This window comes from Uloborus diversus, chromosome 3 (assembly GCF_026930045.1).
Source record: "Uloborus diversus isolate 005 chromosome 3, Udiv.v.3.1, whole genome shotgun sequence".
Classification (NCBI taxonomy): Eukaryota; Metazoa; Arthropoda; class Arachnida; order Araneae; family Uloboridae; genus Uloborus; species Uloborus diversus.
This window is the reverse complement of record NC_072733.1, coordinates 3,649,034-3,666,863: the sequence shown is the minus strand read 5'-3', so window position 1 is coordinate 3,666,863 and position 17,830 is coordinate 3,649,034. Positions and strand designations below refer to the sequence as shown.

At 34.0% G+C, this 17,830-nt stretch overlaps 1 protein-coding gene across 1 annotated transcript in view; it reads right to left on the bottom strand.

Moving 5' to 3' along the window:
• LOC129218102 (malonate--CoA ligase ACSF3, mitochondrial-like) overlaps positions 1–17,830 on the bottom strand; it is a 33,790-nt gene extending 15,960 nt beyond the window's left edge. The window contains exons 1-3 of the mRNA XM_054852298.1: positions 16,958–17,830; positions 16,722–16,877; positions 12,269–12,420 (exon numbers count right to left, since the gene is read on the bottom strand). Of these exons, the coding sequence (XP_054708273.1) occupies positions 12,269–12,420; positions 16,722–16,877; positions 16,958–17,596 (947 nt within the window). The 5' untranslated portion in view covers positions 17,597–17,830. The remainder of the gene's footprint in view (positions 1–12,268; positions 12,421–16,721; positions 16,878–16,957) is intronic.

Below are 17,830 nucleotides of genomic sequence, written 5' to 3'. Positions count from 1 at the left end.
AATATATGGGCTTAAAATGAAGGTTTCTTTCATTATTTACATCTAATATTTCATTTTACATTTTAATCAATTTTAATGGAGCTAAGTTAGCATTAGCTGTTTTACTTATTTTTCTTCTGTTAGCTACTTTTAGTTACATGATTCAAAAATAAAACATATTAATCGGTGCAAAGTCATAAGACATTTCCTTTAGATCTGAACAATGTTTAATATTTAATTCGCCACTTTTAATGTGAATTAAAATTGCTACATTACTCATAATTTTATGAATATAAAATACAAGTAAAAAAGGAATATTATATTACTTTGTTACATTAATGATGTATTAATGCATCATAAAAATATAGTACATAACCTTTTGGCTATTTTTAATAATAAATAAACAATATTGCTAAGATTAATATAATTTTTATGTTGAAAATACGGTAGTTGAAAAAATTAATATCGAAAATATCATGATATTTTCTAAATAAATATTGGATGTGTATCCTGATATATATCATAATATATATTGACTGATATATATCAGCGAACCCTGCTTAAGGGTCAACACAATGCAAATATCATAATTAAAAAAAAAAAAAAAGATATATGATAATTTTAATCATGAATTTATTTGAAAATATTTGAGTGTACGATAACTTTTGTGGCGTATTATTTCTCTGTCTCTTCGTGTTTCGACCCATTTCAAAAAGAAGATCTGTCAATATTTTCAAAAAACTACAGGGTTTTATTTAGAATGACATAGGAATGATGTGAAAAAATATTGGACTTCATATTGGAATTCAGTTTTGCGTTATTTTGGTTTTACTAAAAAATTTCAAAGTGTATGAACACTTTTGGGAGCCACTGTATATTACGCATTGAACTCCATGGTCCCCCGTACCTACCCCAACCACTATATGGGACTTAACCAGTTGAATGGCGCCCTGAAGAAAGCAGCTCTGTTTTATTGTTCAACACCAGGAGTTGAGCATCCCCAGATCCAGCTCCCCCAGAGGTGTTGACTTTGACTTTGTGACCATGAACGTTCTACATTTCAGTTTACATTTTTATATTTTTTGTTCACTCTCAGATTAAATGCTGCTAATAATATACGCCTTTAAAGCACATATCCAAAAGCGATCACAAAAGTAGTTTTGTCTAATTGAAAAGGTCTTGCACATCTTTTATCACATTGTTGTAGCCAAGATTTTTTAAAGCAAGATTTTGCCATCTCAGAACAAATCATTTGTGTCCGGCAGTGTGAATTGTCATTTCTTTTTAGTTCTTCAAAAAACGCTGATCTTCATTTTGGCATTTTGCACTGCATCTTTGAAGATTTTCTATACCCTTCTCCTTCTCAATTTTATTTCTCCTTCATTCAAATAAATTTCACAAATGAAACAAAACAGCTTGGTCAGGTGCTGTCATCTCTTGAAACAAAATCGTAACACAGAACACACTGATTGAAATAAAATATGCTTGCTCAAACTAAAATGACTGATATGGGTTCCTATTGAGTCAATACAATGCATTTGGAAATAGGAAAAAGGGGGATATAATTTTTTTTGTTTTTGTTTTTGTTTAAATTGACCAGGGGTGTGCACAGAAATTTGGGATCCATCAGGAATGACTTTTACGGGCCCCTTTCATATTGCTTACCCTACATCCCTACTTATATTTCACCCCTCATTTAAAAGATCTCAAGCCGAACCAACAGGTGTCCCTTTTCGCCCCCCTGTGCAAGCCCCTGATATTGCCCCCTCCATTTAGGTTCCACATATAAGGGCTCAAGATTATGATAAAGGAAAAGTTTGGGCGGTACAGATGTGATATACCCCCCCCCCCCCCTCTCCCCCATTTGGCGACATCCGATTTTTTGCACAAAATTGAAATATTTTTCTCGCCAATGAGACGATAATTTTTTAAGCATGGCAAAACTAACCTGTGTTAGGCAACCCGAAAGCAATCTTAGATCTGTTCAAACTTGTTTACTTTTTAGCAGTTCCACGTTAGATATTTTTTTCGTGGAATATACCTCATAAGAAAGCTTATTTTGTGTTGCTTTAAACTCAGTAGTTGTGTTTTGATGAATAAATATTAGAAAATGCCAGTTTCTTCAAACTTGAGCGTCAATTTAGAGTAAAATCCAACTTGGGGTGTGTCTCGATAAGAAGCCATTGTTTTATATGTTTTGTTTCAGCTTGAGTGTGAGGATTTATACAATAAAAATGCAAGTTTTCCTTTTTTTAGAATTCAAAAGAAAAAAAAACTCACTTCCGAAATTCTTTATGTTTTCACAAAATCTTGAGGGTTTTTTGTAGTTTTTAATTTTATGTTTACTGCGTGTAATTTTTTTTACAAAAATAGCACGGTTATTTTATTGTAAAAGTTAATTCTTATCGATGCCAAGAACTATTCAGGCATATTCTGTAAACGTGCCTTCTTTAGGTACTGAATATCTGAAAATAAGTTGACTCTAGCATTTTATAAAAATATGAAGGTGTTATTTTATGTAAAATATAGTAGATATTTTCGGTGTGCATTTTGAAAGCATTTCTGGATTGCAAATTTGGTACAGAAATGGTATTTTTGTATTGTTTATGTTTGCGATGTTCTGTCGAGACATTTTTCCTTTTCATACATTGAAATTGGAATAACTAAGCGTGTTTTTGACTGAAATAGTTATATTTTGGAGATTTTTGCGCTTTAAACTTGCATTAGTGAATCGCTTTGCTCTTTTTTTAGTAGAGTATAAGAAAAGTTTTCGTTCGATGAAATGCATGTTGGAAAATTGCTTTTATTTCTATTGGAACATATTTCTTTGGTGAACTGTGATAGCAATTTGATAATTTAAGCATTTTAAATACTAGTAACTGGTCACAGTGCAGATAGGCTCCAATATTGTAAGGCAAGGCGTAAATTTAAGTATTTGGTACAGATTCAGAATAGAGAGTTGGAGCAAAGACTGGCAGATAACATAAACAGGAATCCCAAGAGGTTTTTTGCATGCGCTAATTCGGGGAAAGTTCGAAATAGTCATATTGGGCCACTGGTTGATGAGCACGGAATTTTAATTCAGGATGATAGTGATATTACTAAGGTTCTTAGTAACTTTTTTTCGAGTGTTTTTAACGATAACTGTATCTCAACAGTTGACATCAACGAGACACAAGCTATAGTACAGCTTGAGGACTTTGTATTTTCCAGGGATGACGTTTTACTTCATTTGAAAAAAATTAAAGAGACTAAGGCTCCGGGACCAGATAATATTTATCCAAAAATTTTAGTTGAATGTGCAGAGGAATTAGCAGATGTAATTGCAAATATTTTCAATGCTTCTTATAACTCGGGGACAGTGCCAGAGGACTGGAAGCTGGCTAACATTACACCGCTCTTCAAGAAAGGGTCTAAAGGGAGTGAGGGAAATTATAGGCCAGTGAGTCTAATTTCGGTGGTTTGCAAAATTTTTGAAACATTGATAAAAATTAAGATAGTAAATTTTCTAGAGACTAATAATCTATTGACTAGTTTTCAGTACAGTTTCAGGAAAGGTAAATCTTGAGCAACTAATTTATTACATTTCTATGACAAAGTTACCATGGCTTTGGACAATAAGAAGCCTGTAGATGTTGTTTACATTGATTTTCAAAAAGCTTTCGATAAGGTACCGCATGTTGCTCCACTTAGCAAATTAGCTGATATAGGAATAGGAGGGAAAACTTTCATTTGGGTAAAAAACTGGCTGACCGGAAGGAAACAAAGGGTAGTTGTAAGGGGAAATTACTCTAATTGGAGTGAGGTTTTAAGCGGGGTTCCTCAAGACTCAGTGTTAGTGCCTGTTTTGTTCATTGTTTTTATGAACGATATTCACAAAAATATTTCTGGGAACATGAATTGTGTTCAAAAAAGACTTGTCTTCAGTTGCCTGCTAGAGGGCGCTCGGAGCGAGTTTCAGGACAGAACTTCATATACGAACTGAGAAGGAGTGTACTAGCAAGTAGCGCAACTGTGTGTACGCGTCTAGTCTGTTTGTGTATAAGAGTACTATTAGAATTTAGAATGTAGTATGTAGTTTACAATATACATATTTAAAATCACTAAATTTGTTGAGTGAGTTTTTTCACCAGAGATAAGGCGTGAATTGCAGCCACTTAGAATGTCTCGACGAAGCAAGCTCTCCCCGGGAAGAAACACGACAGAATGAGGTAGGAGTTTCAATTTTAGTATTGTTTATGACTACTTAATTCTGGAAACAGTAAAATAAATTTTTACATGGCATCCCTGCCGGGATCCGAGAGCTTGCTATATTAATGATATGATATATATGCATTACTAAAATATCATAACTTTAAATTTTGAGACATATGATTATATATGATATAATTGCATTACTGGAATATCATATTTTAAATGTTGAGACGAATGATTATATATGATATATTTTGCATAATAATTTGAATATTGTATTAAAATTGCAATTGATAAGCGGCTGCAATATGACTCAGAACGCGACCCCAAAATCAATTGAGAACGCTCAACACATTGAATTACTGAAAAGAAAAATAACTACATTACGATCTTCAGTTACTAAACTATTAAACAAGATTGAAATAGAAATTAAGAAAACCGAAGTAACGGAAGATAGCGAACTTGATCTTTTCTTAGAACAATTGAATGATAAATTTGAATCGCTTAAATTGGTGGATTCAGATCTAGAACAATCATGGTCTTCTACGGAAGTAGATAAGGAACTAGAATCAACAGAAGAATATCGAGAAAAAATAATAACCTGGAGATTCAAAGCAAAGAAATATATGAATTTAAATCAATCGACTGTTCAGTCTAAACACTTGAATACAGAATTTAACGAGAATTCAACTGCTAGCGTTAACATCCCAAAACCAGATTTAACTATTTCGCTGACATATGTAAAACTTCCGCCGCTCACTATTGAAACCTTTGATGGTGATATTTGTAAGTGGCCAGAATTTTGGTCAAGGTTTAAAACTGCCGTTCATGAAAATTACAACCTATCGAATGTCGAGAAATTTTCCTATTTAAAGTCATATTTATGTAAAGATGCGGAATTGGCCATTTCTGGTTTATCAATAATGGAAGAAAACTATTCTAAATCTATTTCAATATTGGAATCACGTTTCAGAAAGAAAGAATTGATTATCGACAGGCACATGGCGAATTTACTTAGTTTAGAAAGTTATAGAAACTCTAGAAATGTTCTTGCTTTAAGAAGATTGTATGATAAATGTCAAGTTGAAATTAACGCATTAAAAAGTCTAGGAATTGAGCCAGATAGCTACGGAACATTATTATTTCCCATTTTAATTCGAAGTATTCCAGGCGATTTGGCCTTGGACTTTAACAAAAACCATGAGGCCCAAGAGAATAAAATTACCGACCTAATTAATTTTCTAAAGAGAGAAGTGGAATCTCGCGAATGCATGATACTCATAACTCAGCCAAATGAAACCAAAACTTTTCCTGAATCTTCACGACCATGTGGTAATTCTTTCCCCCCACGCGGAAATGAAGTCGTAAACAACAAGAGATCTTCGGAGAGTGGGGCAAGAAATAAAGCTCAAATCGAAAGAATAAAAAATCCTACTGCTAGTGAATTATGTGCATACGATAACAACTCAAAATCTAAATTATGCCTTTTTTGCCGGGAAGCATCGCATTCTAGCATTAATTGTGGTTTTGCAAAAAGCTTGCCACTTGAAAAAAGGAAATCAATGCTGATTAAAAAGGGCTCTTGTTTTCGGTGTTTGGGCATCGGGCATTTGAGTGCTTCATGTAAGGCGAAAGTTAAATGTAATATTTGTGGGAAAAGACATCTTGACATTATGTGTTGGGATGTAAATAAACGCTCTGACATTAATGAAGATAAACCAAACAAACGTTCTGAAATAAATGAGAACACAACACTTAAGAATAATGAATGCTCTAGGGAAGTTTATCTTCAAACTTTAGTTGTGTACATTAAAGAAAATAATTTGAAACATTTTTTAAGACTAATTATCGATTTAGGATCCCAAAGGTCTTACATTTCAAAATTTGCAGCAAGAAAAATGAAATTAACTGGATTAGGAGAGGAATACGTGAGTCATGGGTTATTTGGGGGAATTACACATGCGGAAACGCATCAATGATACCTCATTAATCTGTCAAGTATTGATGAAAACTACGACTTTGAATTAGAAGTTTTAGATCAAAAGAAAATTTGTGCTTCTCTGCCTAAAATGACTGATCCTCATTATTTAAAACGATTGAAGGATATGAATATTCAACTTAGTGATGCAGCGATAAATGAAGATTCCTGCTTGCATGAAAAGAATCCTAACGAAATTAATTTGCTTATTGGTGCTGATTACGCTGGTAAATTGTTAACAGGAAATATAAAACATATTTCAGGAAGCTTGGTTGCGGTAGAAACTCGACTAGGGTGGACTATCATGGGTAAATCTTATATAGAAACCACAGAAACAAATAGTTCAATGTTAGTATTGTCACTACATGTAAACAATGCGAAGATTACAGATCTCTGGAATTTAGACACCTTGGGAATTAAGGATGATTGTACGAAACGTACTCAAATAGAAACCCAAGAGCTTGCCTTAGAACATTTCAGAAAAACAGTTAGTAGGGACAGTACAGGAAGATACAAGGTTAATTTACCCTGGTTAGATCAACACCCTCCTTTACTTGACAACAAAGAGTTAGCTCGGAAAAGACTCAAGCATACAGTAAGGTCCCTAAAATCGAAGAATCGATTAACAGAGTATTAAGAGGTTTTTTACCAGTGGGAAAAAGAAGGCATCATTGAGGAAGTTGACCAAAAGAAAGCTGGTCCTGTGGGTCTGGGTACACATTATCTGCCTCATAGAGCAGTGTTTAAAGATAATTCCACCACTAAAGTACGTCCTGTATTCAATGGATCCGCTAAGACAAGAAATTCCGTATCAATAAACGAATGCGTTGAGAAAGGTCCCAACCTTATTGAGCTGATCCCCGCTATTTTAAACCGATTTAGGTGGGGAAAAATCGGAGTTATTTCGGATATCAAGCAGGCTTTTTTACAAATAGCCTTAAATGATTCAGACAGAGACGTTCTACGATTTATATGGTGGAAGGAAGGAGATCCCCAAAAAGAAGTCACCTATAGGCATTGCCGGGTCGTGTTCGGCATTTCAAGCTCCTCATTTTTACTCTTAGCAGTTTTGAATCACGTTTTAGATCAAGTAGAAGAGCCATTTAAGACTGTTGCAATGAAACTGAAAAATTCATTGTACGTTGATAATTGTGTTGCAAGCGTGGACTCTGTTGCTGAATTGGAACATTTTAGAACAAAAACTCAGAAAATTCTTAAACCAGCTAAATTTGATTTACGTGGATGGAAAAATACTCTTCTACCTGAAATAGAAGAACCGGTCAGTGATAGTTTTATAGCCGACGAAGAAAAGGAAGTACCAGTGTTAGGTTTAGCATGGGATAGAGAAAACGATAACTTATCCTGCCAACTGATCCAAACAGGGAACGAAGATGAACAAATTACAAAGAGGAAAAGTCTGTCTGTAGCTCACCAAATATTCGATCCAATAGGATTCACTTGCCCAGTAACATTAATGCCAAAATTGCTCCTTCAAGAGTGCTGGAAATTAGGAATCTCTTGGGATTCAAAATTACCAGAAGAAATAATTCAAAAATGTGAAGAATGGAAAAAGGGATTATCCGAACTGAAATATTTGAAAATTCCACGTAGACTATCTCATTTAGATCTAAGTGAATCGAAGCTGACTCTCCACACTTTCTGTGATGCGTCAAAATTGGCATATGCTGCGTGTGTATTTTTAAGAGTAGAAAACGATTGTGAAGTCACTTGCGAATTAATTCAAGCTTGATCTAGAGTTGCTCCATTGAAAAGGATATCCATTCCATGGATGGAACTACTAGCATGCAATATTGGAGCTAGATTGGCCAATTCAGTGAAGACAGATTTGAGTTTGGAAGGAATTGAATCATTTTTCTGGAGTGATTCCATGGACGCTCTGTATTGGATTACGAAAGAAGGCCCTTGGATGATTTTTGTATCCAACAGAGTCAGCGAGATTAGAAGACTCTCAAAAACATCTGAATGGAATTTTGTTCCTGGAGCACAAAATATTGCTGATCTACCGTCAAGAGGATGCTCGGTAAAAAACTTACTGAAGGAACAATGGCACGAAGGACCCGCATGGCTAAGAGACTCGAGAGATAAAGGGCCAAATTTCGCACTTTCACCTCATGAAAATAACATAAGTGCTGAAAAGAAGAAGATTATAGTATCGTCTTTGAATCAGAAGAGTGACGAATTCTATAACAATATCTCTTCCTACAAGAAAATAATAAGAGTTACAGGTTGGATATATCGATTTTATGAAAATTCTAGAGGATTAAGAAAAAATCTTTTGTCTAGCGAAGAAATTAAAAGAGCTGAGCTACAAATCTTGAGAAAAGTTCAACATGATGAATTGAGTGAGAAGACTCATCATCTGAAACCTTTGGCAACATTTACGGACGATGATGGAATTTTAAGAGTTAAAACGAAGCTTACGATGAGTAAAGAAGATGACAATTTCAAAATTCCAATAGTTCTACCATCCGATCATCATGTTGTGAAGAGTCTTATTTTAGGCAAACATCAAGAGCTTGGACATCTTGGAGTACAATCTTAAATGGTGGCTCTTAGAGAAAATTATTGGATTCTTAAAAGCCGAAGAACTATCAAGAAGATAATCAGAACCTGTGTCGTTTGCCAAAGATTTAGTGTCAAACAACCCGACATTCCAGAAGGTACACTGCCAGAGGATCGAGTACGAGAGGCCTCGGTATTCGAAGTTATTGGGGTGAACGTCGCTGGTCCTTTGATTATAAAAGAAAATAAGAAAGTTTGGATCCTTATTTTTACTTGTGCTGTCAATCACGCTGTTCATTTGGAACTACTAGCAGCTTTGTCAACAGACAATTTCATTTTAGCTCTGAGAAGATTTATAGCGAGAAGAGGTCGCCCGACCATTATATACTCGGATAATGGCACGAATTTCATCGGCGCGGACAACTCCTTAAAAAAGGTCAACATTGAAAAATTGAAAATAGCATTTGCTCCCATAATCTGGAAATTCATTCCTCCAAGCGCGCCCTGGTGGGGTGGGTTCTGGGAGCGTTTGATAGGCATGCTAAAAAGAATCCTAAGAAAAGTCTTAGGTTGCTCTTCTTTGAACTACCAGGAAATGGAGACAGTACTCTGCGACTGCGAAAGTCAATTAAATTCTCGTCCTCTGACTTACATCCGTGACGATCCCGATGATCTGCATCCTTTAACGCCTGAACTGTTCATAAAAGACACTCGCAGTAGTCTCACAGTAGACTTAGACAAACTAAAATCAGACAAGAAAGAATTAAACAAACGACTCATCTATAGGAGAAAATTGATGTCAGATTTGCGCTTCAGATTTCGTAGTGAATACTTGAGTCAGTTGCGGCAGAGGCCATTTATGAAAGGAAAAATCTATCATCCTAAGATAGGTGATATCATCTTAATATGGGATAAAAACCTGAAAAGAATATATTGGCCTCTAGGTAGAATCTTGTCAATTTATCTCAGCAAAGATTCCATTGCGAGAATAGCTAAGATAAAAACGAAATCAGGAATACTGATTAGGCCTATTCGGAAGCTATGTCCCTTGGAACTCGATGAAGAAAAACTCCCCATCAACGACGAACCTAAAAGAAATGATACTAAAAGTCAAGAAATTCCTGAAGCTATTCCGGATGCACCTGAGACTCCTGGGCTTCCTCCAGTCACCACGAGATTTGGACGGTTAGTTCGATTGCCGGACAAATACAGACCATGATGTGCTATGTTGAGTTCCGTTTGAGCAAAACCCCGAAACTCAAGTGGGGAGTGTTCAAAAAAGACTTGTCTTCAGTTGCCTGCTAGAGGGCGCTCGGAGCGAGTTTCAGGACAGAACTTCATATACGAACTGAGAAGGAGTGTACTAGCAAGTAGCGCAACTGTGTGTACGCGTCTAGTCTGTTTGTGTATAAGAGTACTATTAGAATTTAGAATGTAGTATGTAGTTTACAATATACATATTTAAAATCACTAAATTTGTTGAGTGAGTTTTTTCACCAGAGATAAGGCATGAATTGCAGCCACTTAGAATGTCTCGACGAAGCAAGCTCTCCCCGGGAAGAAACACGACAGAATGAGGTAGGAGTTTCAATTTCAGTATTGTTTATAACTACTTAATTCTGAAAATAGTAAAATAAATTTTACAAATTGTTTTGCTGATGATGTCAAAGTTATGGGGAGTGTAGAAAATGAAGAACAAGCAAATCAGCTGCAAGAGGATCTAGATCATATTATGGAGTGGGCTGATAAATGGGGTATGGCTGTTAATGTTGGGTAATGTCAAGTGCTACATTTAGGGCATAGAAATAAGTGTACAAGTTGTTATTTGCAAGGTTCAGTCATTAATCAGGCAGAAAAAGTTACTGATCTGGGCGTCTTAATAAGTCAGGATTTTAATTTCAGCCAGCAGTGTAGCATAGCTAGTAACAAAGCCAATAAGATGCTTGGGTTTATCAATAGATCTATTTCAAACAAATCTAAAGAAGTTCTTCTGCCCTTGTATAGAAGTTTGGTAAGACCTCATTTGGAGTATGCTGTTCAGTTTTGGTCTCCTTATCTTAAGAAAGATATTAATGTATTGGAAAGGGTTCAAAGGCGGGCTACAAGGCTAATAAATGGACTTTCTCATTTATACAAATACAAAAGTGATGACCAGCAACAGGCTTCGGGCCCCCTCGGTGTCTTCTTTGCTCAAGACTGTACATTTTTAGCCTTCTAAGCCTGGAATTTTACTTTTCATAGTCTAAGTGAAAAAGCCCATTTATTAGCCTTGTAGCTCGCCTTTGAACTAACGCCAATACATTAATGTCTTTCTTAAGATAAGGAGACCAAAATTGAACAGCATACTCCAAATGAGGTCTTACCAAACTTCTATATAAGGGCAGAAAAACTTCTTTAGATTTGTTTGAAATAGATCTATTGTTAAACCCAAGCATCTTATTGGCTTTGTTACTAGCTATGCTACACTGTTGGAGTAGATTGTTTTAAGAGGGCCATTGATCTTCACTGGGGATTGTAAATTGACTAGGACCAGTCTAGCTGGGCCCAGAGCCTGTTGCTGGTCGTCACTTTTTTATTTGTATTTGTAATTTTTCCTTGTGTACAAAAGCTTTCTAGTTTCTGGAATTTTTGAAGCAAATATTGGCGATGTTTTTTTGCTGTGGTTTTATGTTGTTTTTATATATATTGTTTTATAAAATGCTTTGATCATGTTTATTTTTATCTAATTTTTCCTGTTGCCGCTAAAAAAGCATCGCTAAAAACGATGTATGACATATGTCGTCACACATTGTTTTCTTGGCAACGCTTTCTTGGCGCCAACAGGAAAAAGTCTCCAAGGGTGGGGTACATGACATTAGTTTCGTTTGGGCTTAGTATCTCTTCCTCAGCTGCGAAAGATGCATATTTTCCAAGGTCACACAGCAGGCTTCGTTTCTCTTTTCGTTTTCGACACTCCTTCTCGCACGCTTTTGTTCAGAAAAATGATTACTTTCAAGAAGTTGTAGCGCGCTTGCTATCTATACTACAAAAAAGTTATACTTATGAAAGTTGTAGGAAATTTAATGTTCTTTGAACTTTTTTGCTAAGTTCAACTATTTCTGAGACATTTTAAAAAAACCCAAAAAAGTTATGAATTTTTCCGGTTTTTCGGCCTTTAAAACTTTTTCTGGGGTCTCTTGTGTTTGATAACTTGGTTTTCCCATGTTGGGACCAATATGTACAAATTTAAAAAAAAATCTTCTACCCCATTTTTTGTTTTGGCAATCCTGTTTTCGCCTACGTATTGACTGGACAAAATCCATAAATAGTGTTATAGAACATGGAAATTCTAAATGAATTATTAAACAATACTTAAATATAGTATTCTATATATATATATATAGAGAGAGAGAGAGATTTTTCTTTATTATTCCCTATATTTTATAGTAAGTTTTAATTTTGAACGTACTGCACAAGGTTTCTGATAAACAAAAATACACACTGAAAAAAGTAATCACATTTACCAAATTTTTAATGTGACTATTGCATTTTCCAGTTTAATTGAAAAAATTAATTTCTATAGTATATGACTAAAATATTTGAAAAAATAATTACCTCATTCTTCCCATCAACTTTTTCCTTTTTTCACATTCACTGGCTGGCATTTCTTCTGACTCTTGAAGTAATTTGGAATACATAGTGGGTACAGCACAAAAAAAATTCACTTTAGGTAACTTATCATCTGTGCTCAGAAAATATTTCCAAACCTGGAAAAATTATAATTAAATTTGAATTTCATATGCCATACAAATAATACTTTTTTCATATAAAAGGTGGTAAAGCATACAAAAAGAGCTGTTAATTTAAACAGAAAAAATTAGATATCAATAAAAACAAGCTCTTTTAAATCAATATTTCAGCCAAATTTATCACTTCAGTTTAACGTTTCTCAATAATTGTACAACTCTTAGCAAAGCTTAAATTAATATTCTCTAAAACTTTTTTTATTACAATTATTTGCAAAGTAGCAGCTCAACCATATAAAATTAAAATTGGAATATTAGATTAAATTTTGATGACATGAAATCAGTAACAATAAAAGGAATCAAATTTTAAAGTTGATGTTTCTTTTAATATTGAGATGACCCCTTCAAAAAATTTTACAGTAGGTACTTTTATCAAACATTATTCTTGATAAACTGACCAATTTTACGTGCCTCTATGTAAATAATATTCAAATACTGAGTGTTTCTCCCCCCCCCCCTCCAGAATTCAATAATGTAAAAAAATCTGATATCTTTGAATGTCCTATCAGATTTAATACTGCCATTCTCTTGTACAATAAAGTAGCCTTTTTACTTTAAAAAAAAACGACGAAAAGGGAAGGATATTTAAGGAAGGATTTTTAAAAGATTGATTTTTAAATCAAATAGTATAACTCTAAATAAAAGGATATTTTCAACATAAAAAATTGAAAAATAAAACAGTTTTTTATGTTTATGATGGAAAGTAATTTGTATTGTAGTTTAAAAAACATATAAGTGCAACTAGAAGACAACTGGAGAAAAGAAAAACGTAAAAATTATCTCCTTTCTCAAAATTGTGCTAAGAGGGCAGTTTCCGGTCCTGCCCAGAGTGCCAAAATGTTTCCACCGGCACTGGGCATTGATATAAGGTACTTGGGTACTTTAGGGATGCTTGGTTTGGGGACATATTGGACATTGGTACTTCTTTTTTAATGTTCACCCTTTATCTCATCAAAAAAATTAAATGAGAAGGTTGATATTCCACCATGAGTTTCAATAAATATTTCTCATCATCTCTTTTTTTTTTTTTTAATGTTCTATTGATTAAATTCTTTTACATTAATTTTTAATGGAACTCTCTGAAGAAGACCAACAAGCATTGGGCCCATGGTGCGTTAATTCACAATACGAAAACAACTTCTGTTAAAATTTTAGTGATAAATATTATCCAATATTTGTAACTAACTCATCATGTTCTTTTGTGTTTAGTGCGGAAAAAATAATATAGCATATTAAAATATTAAATTCACCAATTTCTACTTTTTGCACTTTTTATGCCAGAACCATTTACAATTTCTCAAGAAACAGCAGAACTTGGGTTCTCATCAATTTCACTGTTATCACTAGAATTTTGCTTTTCCAATAGGGAAGTTTTTGATTTTTCAATTTTATTTTTATATGATAGAGAACATGTATGAACATCATAGGTGAGAAAATTTTTGCAATACAACCCCAAAGCAGAATACTTTACGATGTTCTGCAACGGAAAATCATTTGACTAAAATTGTTCTGCAAGTACTTTAAGCATTGTACGCGAAAAAACGTGACATTTTAAACAAGTTGGGTGGCAAAAATCAAAATCATTTCACATATTTTTTTTTTAACTGGACTGTTACTATTTACTTTTGTGGAAATGAGATATTTCCGGAAACATTACAGCTTTCAACCAAATGACTAATTAAAGAGCACTGAATTTGGAAAATTAGTTGATCATGAAAACTATAAAATCAAAAAAACTTTAACAAGGTGTCAAACCTAAACCGATTGCGATTCTCCAAAAATAGTTTATATGCTTTCCAAAATGCATAGAAAGAGCAAAGATACAAAATTTTATAAAAATCCGAACCTAGGTGTCAAACCACATTTTTTGGTTAATTTTACATGGCATGAAGGAGCAATTAAAATAATGTTACTAAACAAAGAAATTACTGAAATAATAAATAGAATGAGTTGAGTTTGGGTTGCATCTAATAAAACACTTCAAAACAATTAAAATATTTTCTGGATGCAAAAGGATTGAAATCTTAAACAAGACACGCAATTTTCAGCGATGGACATGTTGACATGTTTCCTAAACATGCATGGCGGAAATTGTAGTGGATGAAGATCGATTGGGAAAAACCTACAAAGGACTAATCGAATTCAACATCGCGAGCTTTCCCCCAAATTATCGTAATTTGAGACAATTTTAGATTTTCTACTAATTTTAAGAAATTTGCAAACTTTACAGATTTTCTGCACCGCAGTTTCTGCAGATTTTCTGCACCGCAGTTTCTGCAAATTTTCGGCATCGCGGTTTCTGCAAATTCTCGGCACCGCGGTTTCTGTAAATGTTCGGCATCGCGGTTTCTGCAAATTTTCGGCACCATGGTTTCTGCAGAAATTTCAATGAAATTTGCAGAATTTCTGCAGAAAATTTGTCAGCTTCCCTCTCACATTTGAACAGAATTGTTCTGCAGCTCAGGCATCTGTTCTGCGACGTACGTCGCAAATTTAGTAGTATTCTGCTTTGGGGCAATACAATAAGTAGTTTTCTTTAAATTAATTTTTAAAGTTCCAGCACTTGTGACGTCAAATGGCACAGGAAGTGACGTCATGCGCTCTTCTGCCGCAGGAGAAGCCGAAGAATGTGCAGTTGGCTTCGAAGACGAACCATAAGGCTTACGTCCTCGCATTTAACTCCTCTCGTTTCTGGAACATTAAACCTCTCATCCTCTCGGAAATATTTGAATACCATCATTGATGTTACTGGAGGAAGATTATTAGATTGTGCTTTAATGAATCTGGCCTCCATAGTGTGTTCAAAAGGATTATTGAATTTCTAAAAAGTAAAAATATCAGCGCGCTCAAAATGTCCGTAGTGAAAACAAGGGATCTTCGGCGGAAGGCTGCTCATTAGTTCCCTGTGACGTAGGCTCGTGACGTTTCAGAAGAGAGCACTTTTGCGCATGAATTTTTAAAAATTCATTAAAAATCAATCACGGTGTTTTAAAATTCGGCGATGGTGAATTTTTTAGTTTTGAGGGTCAATTAACAATATCCAATAGTCAAAATATGAACATTTAATAGGTTGCAACTTCCCTATTGTTCTAAAAGTTTTTTTTTTTTTTTTTTTTTTTTTTTTTTTTTGTGGATTTTCTTAAAGTGAATAAAAGTACTACAGATTCTTTGTCTGAAGTTCATAGTTTTTCTCTTAATGACAAAAAACAAAGAAACTCCAAATAATTATGAACAAAAAGAACTTACTTTAGGAGAGGAGTTTAATTCCTTACTCCATTCTTCATTAAAAAAATAAAAGTTGCAGAATTATGAAAATTACTTAACACTGAAAAAATAGCAATAAAATTTGTTCCTGAAAAAAAAAAATTACAATATAACTGTATCATGTGACTTTGTTATATAGGTTTGTAGGATTATGTGTGTTATTTGTTGGTCATAAATTAAAATGAAAAATATTTAGGACTGGTCCAATGTACTCTCCGCAAGTGGAGCAATGATTTTTAAGAAAAATCAAGCATCGATGGAAAAAACCATACATATATAGGCTAGCCAAACGTCCCGGTTTGACCGGGACAGTCCCAGATTTCAGGCAAAATCCCGGTGTCAAATCTAGATTACTTTAGGTCCCGGAAAAAGATAAATTTGATTAGATGACAAAAAAAAGTCTAAAAATAGTTAACTGTGAAGGATTATTTTGGATAATTATACTTTGTCATTTCAAACATAGACTTGTAAAATAATATCGAATCAGCTTGTGAGTACTTTTATAACAACATTAAAAGAAAAAAAAAGAGGTTCTAAAAAATGTCCTAGCGAATGAAAAATACATGTAAATACTGCTCAAGTTTTTATTCTTCATTCAAAGTATTTCTTCTTACTAAAGTAACTAACAAATATTAACATGTAAGAAATAGAATGTTTAAATTTATCTGCTTATGTCATTCATTACTAACCCTGCTTTAGGCTCAAAATAAGTATTTATTCATAGCACTGAGAATGAACTACCCTCTAAAACACTAAAAACTCAGCCAGGGGTGTTTCTAATCCGAAGTTTCCAAAATTTTTGAGCTGACAACACCTTATAAAGATGAAAAATTAAAAAAAAAAATAACTTAAAATATTTATTTTCAATGTTTTTTATTAGCATATTTCAAAAGTTTTTACAGAGGGGGGGGGGGGCGGTGTCCCGGTTGAACATTTCAGAAATCTGGCAAGCCTATACATATACAATGCATACTATACAAAACATCATGTATACATACCTCCTTTGCATTAAATTTGGGAAGCATAACAAGAGTACCTCCAGCATTTAAAGGACAGAGAAGTGCATTCATTATTCCATGAATATGATGAAGAGGTAGTGCATGAAGTATTGAATCCCTTGATGTAATTTCCCAGGCTTTTACAACAGAAAATATCTGCAAAAGTTAAAAAGGAATCTTCAAACAGAACTGAAATCAACAACTTTTAAATAAAACTTAAATTTCAGAATTCTTACTTGAGCAAATAAATTGCCATGAGTTAAAACAACTCCTTTGGGAGGACCTGTTGATCCACTCGTGTATACAATAAGTGCATCTCGTTCTTGGTAACTAGTGTCCCAAGAAAAGAAATTTGAATTACTTAATTCATTTTTTTGCTGCTCTTGTGAGGTTTCATTAACAGCATTTGCCAATAGGTAATGGGAATTTGAATTAGCTATTAAAGTTTTCACCGAATCGGCGAAGTACTCATCTGAAATGACAAGTTTGCTTTGACAGTCCTTCAGATAATACTCCAATAAAGCAGGTGGATGGTTGCTGCAAAGAGGAACTGCAATATTTCCACTTATCCAACAAGCAAGAAGAACCGATACGTAAGATGAATCGCTCCGGCATAAGAAGGGAATTCTTTCACATGTCTCTTTGCAATTTGGAAGCAAAGCTTCAATTTGTTTGGCTAACAAATGACTTGAACACAAAATGTCGCCATACTTAAAAGAGCCTTTATCATCTATAACAGCAACATTGTTGGAATACTGAAAAAATCTTTCATAAAATGGAACAAATGCGTTAGCACTACAGTTTCTATAATTAATGAAAGATGTCTGTTTTAGATATCTACTAAACAGAGGGAAATATTTCTTCAAACCTTGCATTTTTATTTTTCTACTTTAGAGAAAATTCCTAATGTTATGACCACAAAAAGAAAGAAACACTTTTTTTTATCTTTAACTTGAAACGTATGCCGAGAGATAACAGATTAATTCAAGGTAAATCCTTCTCTAGGAAGTGTATTATGACGTGAACTTAACAATCTCACGAATCAAGTACTCTTTTCATTATTTGTAAAAACATCGCGGAAATTAATAACGACATACATGACGCATTTA